Source organism: Leopardus geoffroyi, chromosome A1, assembly GCF_018350155.1.
Source record: "Leopardus geoffroyi isolate Oge1 chromosome A1, O.geoffroyi_Oge1_pat1.0, whole genome shotgun sequence".
Lineage (NCBI taxonomy): Eukaryota > Metazoa > Chordata > Mammalia > Carnivora > Felidae > Leopardus > Leopardus geoffroyi.
The window spans coordinates 86,599,045-86,605,452 of record NC_059326.1 but is presented as its reverse complement, the minus strand read 5'-3'; the positions used below and the strand labels follow the sequence as shown (position 1 = coordinate 86,605,452).

At 34.7% G+C, this 6,408-nt stretch overlaps 1 protein-coding gene across 1 annotated transcript; it reads right to left on the bottom strand.

Annotated features, from left to right (window-relative positions):
* Window positions 1–2,253: 2,253 nt before the first annotated feature.
* Window positions 2,254–3,195, bottom strand: LOC123576995 (olfactory receptor 11L1-like). The gene has a single exon (XM_045438720.1). It carries the CDS (start codon window positions 3,193–3,195, stop codon window positions 2,254–2,256), a length of 942 nt encoding a protein of 313 aa, XP_045294676.1.
* Window positions 3,196–6,408: the final 3,213 nt, after the last annotated feature.

Here is a 6,408-nt window from a genome sequence, read left to right as displayed (position 1 = left end):
CCCCACGTGGGGCTCTGTGTTGACAGCTCAGAGCCTGGAGCCTGCTTCAGATTCTATGTCTCCCTGTCTCTCTCTGCTCCCTCCCTCACTCACCTCTGTCTCTCAAATATGAATAAATCTTAAAAAAAATGAAAAATCTGGTTAGAGCTTTGGGATGACGAGCATAATAAATAAAGGGAAGATATAGATATATTCTGGCCAAAAAATTAGATTTGGAAATATTACCATATTAACAAGTATAAAGAATTCTATTTTCAGTTGTGGGTGGTTAAGAACATGTCACCCAAAATATGCCACTTTAACATATTGGCTATTTTGAACTGAAGGCATTTGGGAAACAGAATATGCAGGGAGGGCTCCCTGATTTCCCTCTTTTTATCTAAAAGCAGGTCATAACATTCCCTAATGAAAGGTGCGTACCCTGTCCTAGGAAGAGAACATTCTCATCACTGTGGACTGAGAGTTGATCCCAAAATGTACCTATAAAACAAACCTATTAAAATAATACTTGAATTGCTTTAGTTTCTCCTATATATTTCCTAGGCACTTTCCCATATTTACTGCTCAAGCCTATTTGTCTGTCACATAACCACAATTTATCATTCTTTGTTTAAAAATGTATATAAGCTCTTGGGCCAAATGCTTCTTCAGGTTCATTCACCTTTTACAGGTGAATGTGCACATGGAAATTAAAATAAAATGTGTATGCTTTTCTTATGTTAATCTGTCTCATGGCAATTTAATACTTAGTTTTTGCCACAGAACCTAGGAACATAGAAGTTTTCCTCTCCTGCAGTAAGATGGCATTCAAAACAACAGTGTGTTGATACAGAATGTTTCCCTGTTATTGTGAGAGTTTTACATAGCTTTTGATATTTTGATGGAAAAAGGAAGGGTTAGAAAAAATGTTGATGTATGGCACAAGTTTTTTATGTATATGTATAAGGAATTTTGACAACATTTTCCCATGGATGTGTTCTGTTTTAAAAATAAAACCTAATTAGGAATTCAGGAAAAAATATTGCACTGTTCATAATACTAGAAAATGACACACCAAAGTTAACAAAAATTTTAAGCATTGGCATGTGTAAGAAACTCTTGTTTTTTTATATACTCATGCCATTAAAAATACATTATTTAAAGCCTTGGTTTCCTAAAGTAGTGTGTCTAGTGATTTAATCTCCCTTTCAGTCAACTAGGGATCCGGTTGAACTGTGTCCTTTCATTCAAGAGGTCTGGGGTTTGATATTCATTTCTAACAAGCTCCCTGACTATTCAGATGTTTTTACTGCACTGATATCACTTTGAATGGAAAGAGTTGAGGAAGTGATTGGGTGGAAAACACTTATCTTAAAAAGTTTAGAAAAACGTATTTCCTCTAGCAACTTTGTCATCCCTTTTGTCACTAAACTGTATTTAAAATATAAAGTTTCTTCATAACATAAGAAGGCAAACATAAGAAAGGAAAACCTGGTTTGTGCCCCTATTTTCTACTTTTTCTTCTTTCCTTCTTAATTGGTTTAATTTATTCTTATCTGATTGTCTGCTTGAATATCTTATAAAAATGCAAGATAATTGATACGTGTTTTACTATGTTAGATATCCTATTATGGTACTGTCTAGTTCTAAGTTTTTTCTTTCTTTTTCCTTCCACTTCTTATCCTTGTTAACATCTGCTAAAATTTTGAAATTCAGTTATCTAGAAAAATCTGAATTATATAAAATTTTCCTATTTTTAGTGAAATTTTCTATTTATGTTTATACGCATAATTTAAAAATCAACTTTAAAAATAGTGCTGGCTTATCATATGTGTATATTATATGTTTATTTACTAAGTTATATTCACATACAAAGTGATATGTTTATAACAGCACAACTACCAGACAGAGTAACACTGCTCGATTCAGCAGAAACAGTCTTTGTTCCATAGTTATTGATAAAGTATAAATTATAAAAATACTCAACTGAAATATGGGACTAAGACTACTTTCCTATAGTTAATGACGTGTGGGCAGGGAGCTTGTGTGATTTATCTCTTTATCACAATGGCTCAATGCCAACATTCTTAAACATAGCAATTACAGACCATCTACTGCAGTAGAATTCAAAGCAAAATGTAAAGAACAGAGACATGTTCATATTAGGTGATGTCAATTTTGCAATATACTTTTCAGTACTTACCATTTGTAAATGTGGTTTGGGAACCCATTCTAAATTGATTATTTTAGAGTATCTCTCAAATCGTTCATATATCAGGCCAAGAGCAGTCTCTTTTGTGATAGAAGTTTTCTGAAAGCTTTCTTCACATCTTTGTTTCTCAGGGTGTATATGAGAGGATTTACCAATGGAGTGACCACACAGTAGAACACTGAGATCACTTTACCAATAGTGAAGTTGTACTTGGCTGGAGGGCGAACATAAGCAAAGATAATGGTGCCATAATAGATAGATACTACAGTGAGGTGGGAGGCACAGGTGGAGAAAGTTTTCTTCCTAGCCTCCCGAGAAGACAGCCTGATTATTGTGACCACAATGTGCCCATATGAGGACATAGTGAGAAGGAAAGAACTTAGAATCACAACAGAGCTACATGTATACCCCAAGGCCTCCACCAAAAAGGTATCAGAGCAAGACAGTTTAAAAATGGGGTCTGAGTCACAAAAGAAATGGTTGATCTTCTGGGGGCCACAGAAGCTTAGATGGGAGATGAGTATAGTAGGTAGCAGAGGGGCAATGAAGCCCCCAATCCATGATCCAGCTGAAAACCGCAGGCACACCCGAAGACTCATGAGAAGTGAATACCTTAAAGGGCTGCAGATGGCCAGGTACCGGTCATAGGCCATCACTGCGAGCAGGATGCACTCTGTAGCTCCCATGGAGAAAAAGAAGTAGTACTGGGTTATACAACCAAAAACAGAGATGGTAACAACCTGTGCGAGGCAGGTGGCCAGCAACTTAGGCACCGTGGCTGTGGTGTACCAGATCTCCAGGAATGACAAATTTCCTAAAAAAATGTACATGGGTGTTTGGAGTGTGACATCCGTGAGAACAATGAAAATAATAAGAGTGTTTCCCATGAGGGAGAGCAGATACACAGTGAGAAATATCACAAACAAGGTTAGCCGCAGATAGAGAACACTAGAAAACCCAAGAAAAATGAACTCTGTCACTGCTGTTTGGTTTGTTCCATCCATATCTCATTGTCTCTGATCTGAAATAAACAACAAAGCCCAGAATATGGAGGATGAGCAATAATGGTTATTTGTGTATTATTTCCTGATGATCATGGACTCCTGATAATAAAGAAAGTTAAGGGCGAACAATAACATAGTTGGCATCTTTATAAACATTTCCATGGATTAGCTCACTTAATTTACAAAATAAATCTCTAAAGTAAATACTGTAACAATCCACTTCACAAATGAAGAAACTGAGTAAATTGCTTATTCACAGTTGCAACACGTTAAGTGGGAAGGTGGATTTTTGTAGCTAGGTAGGTTGTTTTAAAAAACTACAGTCCAGGACGATATATAAAATGTGGCTATTGGAAGAACATGGTTTTGTTTCAATGCTGAGGAATTAATATCCTTCCTAGCCGATCCACCAGTAAAGGCTGGTGAACATAACAGCCACAATCAGAGGCCAGTAGGTGGGGAAAAGAGTCCTTTAGTATGGAGGTCCTGGTCCATACCAGTTGCCTTCTGAATATAAAGGATTGGCTACAATTTTAACTCTGTGACCCTCATTATATGTCATCAACTAGGTTTGGGCAAAAGATTAGTATATGACTTCTCCAGAAAAACAAACAAACAAACAAACAAACAAAATGAGTAAAATTCAACATCAACATGGAGATATTTTGTTCATTAATATTATGTTAACTTTCCTAATTTGTTTATTTTTTGAATCCTTGCACTCACCAATGTTTCTATAGTGGTTAGGAACAGTCAAGCAAATAATTTCAATGTCAGAAATAAATTTATCCTTCAATTTGCATGATATTTGTTTCCATAGTTTGGCTATTGAGAAGGCAGACTTCGTGTGAGATATAGCCAATTACCAAATTTTTAAATGTACAATACTATAGTTATGTTAGGTGTCTTGTCAAAATTAAGAAAAAACTAGAGAAATCTTGTTTTTAGAGAAACAAAGTATTTCAATGAGTGTATTTCAGTATACATGTGTGCTAAGGCCAAAATATCTGCATGATAAATAGAAAATAGACTAGATAAATTATTAGTACTCATAATAAAAACTTTCTTTTATGTGTGAATCTCTCTCTGTCTCTCTCTCCCTCTCTCTTTCCATCAATGTATAACAGTTTCTTTAAGTCCCATTTGTAAAGATATAAACTTGGTATCCCCTACATCACAATGAAAAATAAGCTGAATGCAATGTGAAGGCAATTGTATTCATATGTATAGATCTAGGTTAAAAGTTATGGAAGTTTTGGATGATAAAATTCTATTGAAATATGTTGATGGATTTAATTTAAACAATTTTTAAGTTTATTCAATTTTGAGAGACAGAGAGAGACAGAGTGTGAGTGGAGGAGGGGCAGAGGGAGAGGGAGACAGAATTCGATGCAGGCTTCAGGCTCTGAGCTGTCAGCACAGAGCCCTAGGTGGGCCTTGAACTCACGGACTGCGAGATCATGACCTGAGCCGAAGTTGGATACTCAACCGACTGAGCCACCCATGTGTCCCTGTTTATAGATTTTATGCCACAGCATTAATGGTCCCTGTAGCACAATGTTGATACAGTAGAATTTTTTCAAGATATATATTATAAAAACTATTAGTCCTGGTTGAAAAGTCAAATTATGTTAGCATGGTCAGGAAATACTTTATTTGTCCCATTAAGTCAACCTGAATATATTAATATCTTAAAATCTTAACATTTATTCCAACAAAATAAAGTTGCACTTTTTGGAAGCTGTACCATTATTCTAAAAGGTTTTGAAAAATATTATGACTAGCAATCAATGTAGAACTTATTATTTAAAAAAATTTTGGAGGAAAAATGGACTAATTTAAAAATTATATTTTATTGAATTTGTTTCTGTGGTTCCATAAGAAAAAAAATAATGTTTATATTATGTGTGTACAACCAAGAGTCAAAGGTATTTCTCATTTCCGTTATGAAAAAGACATTGATTCTTTTTCTTCTAGCATTAATAGTAAGCAAAAGATAACTATTTGCTAATAACATATGTAAAACTTTCACAAGAAAGTTTTAGAATCAGATGAACATTATTCCAAACAGAAAATCCCTTTTCACTTTTTAAAACTATGGCACTTATCTAATTCTGCCTTTAGCAAAAAAAAAAAAAAAAAAAAAAAAAAAAAAATGCTTCTGCATTCTCCAGTTGTATATAATCTTAAGAGGAAGTTGGATGATAAAGAAACTAATTTTAATCACTTAACACTTCTATAAAAGGAAAATACTATTTAAATATTAATAGGATCTTATGTATATTTGCTATTTATTTGGTGGTTTTAATTGATAAATTGATAAACTATAGTTTTTCATGCTACAGGCCAAATGATTGCCTGAGGAGGTATATTGCCTTAGACTAAATAAATAATCTACTCCTGAAACTATCACTGCACTATATGCTAACTAACTTGGATGTAAATTTAAAAAAGAAAAAAAGAAAGAAAGAATCCAGAGGTGCCTAAGTGGCTCAGTTGGTTAAGCATCTGATTCTTGATACCAGCTCAGGTCATGATCTCATAGTTCATGGGATCGAGCCCACATTGGGCTCCATGCCGACAGAATGGAACCTGCTTGGGATTGTCTCCCTCTATCTCTGCTCTTCCCTCTTCCCTCCCTCCACAAAATAAGTAAACTAAAAAAAAAAAAAAAAAAAAAAAAAAAAAAGAGCAAATCCAAAATTATGCAAGTCCTCCTATATAATAGCTCCATACCTCTCTAGAAAAGTAAAAAAAAAATAACCTGGGTTATATCTGCTCAGATATACTCACAGCCAATACTCTGGTTATTTTTCAGAAATGAAATGCATTAAATTAAATTTTAAATTTTCTTGAAAATTTCCTTTTCCAGCAAAGCTATGTATTATACTATATTACATTTAATTAAATCATAAGGGAAATTAGCTAATGAATCTCCTCACTGCTTTGTCTTTGGCTGTGGCATACCATCTATGCTGCAGATAAACACCAAGTTCTTTTTTTTTTTCCTCCTCTCTTTTTAACCCCTGTGGCCAGGTGGCAGGGAGAACATGGTCTGAGATCCCTCTTGTAAAGAAGACTTAGGATTTCATCAGCCTTGATCCTTGGAAAACTGTCTTCTACCTGGGGACAAATACATAGATTCCCTTAAGAGTTTTCTTTAGTGCAGGTCAGAGTACTCTCCCCTTGGGGCCGAAGGAAGTACAAAGCAAC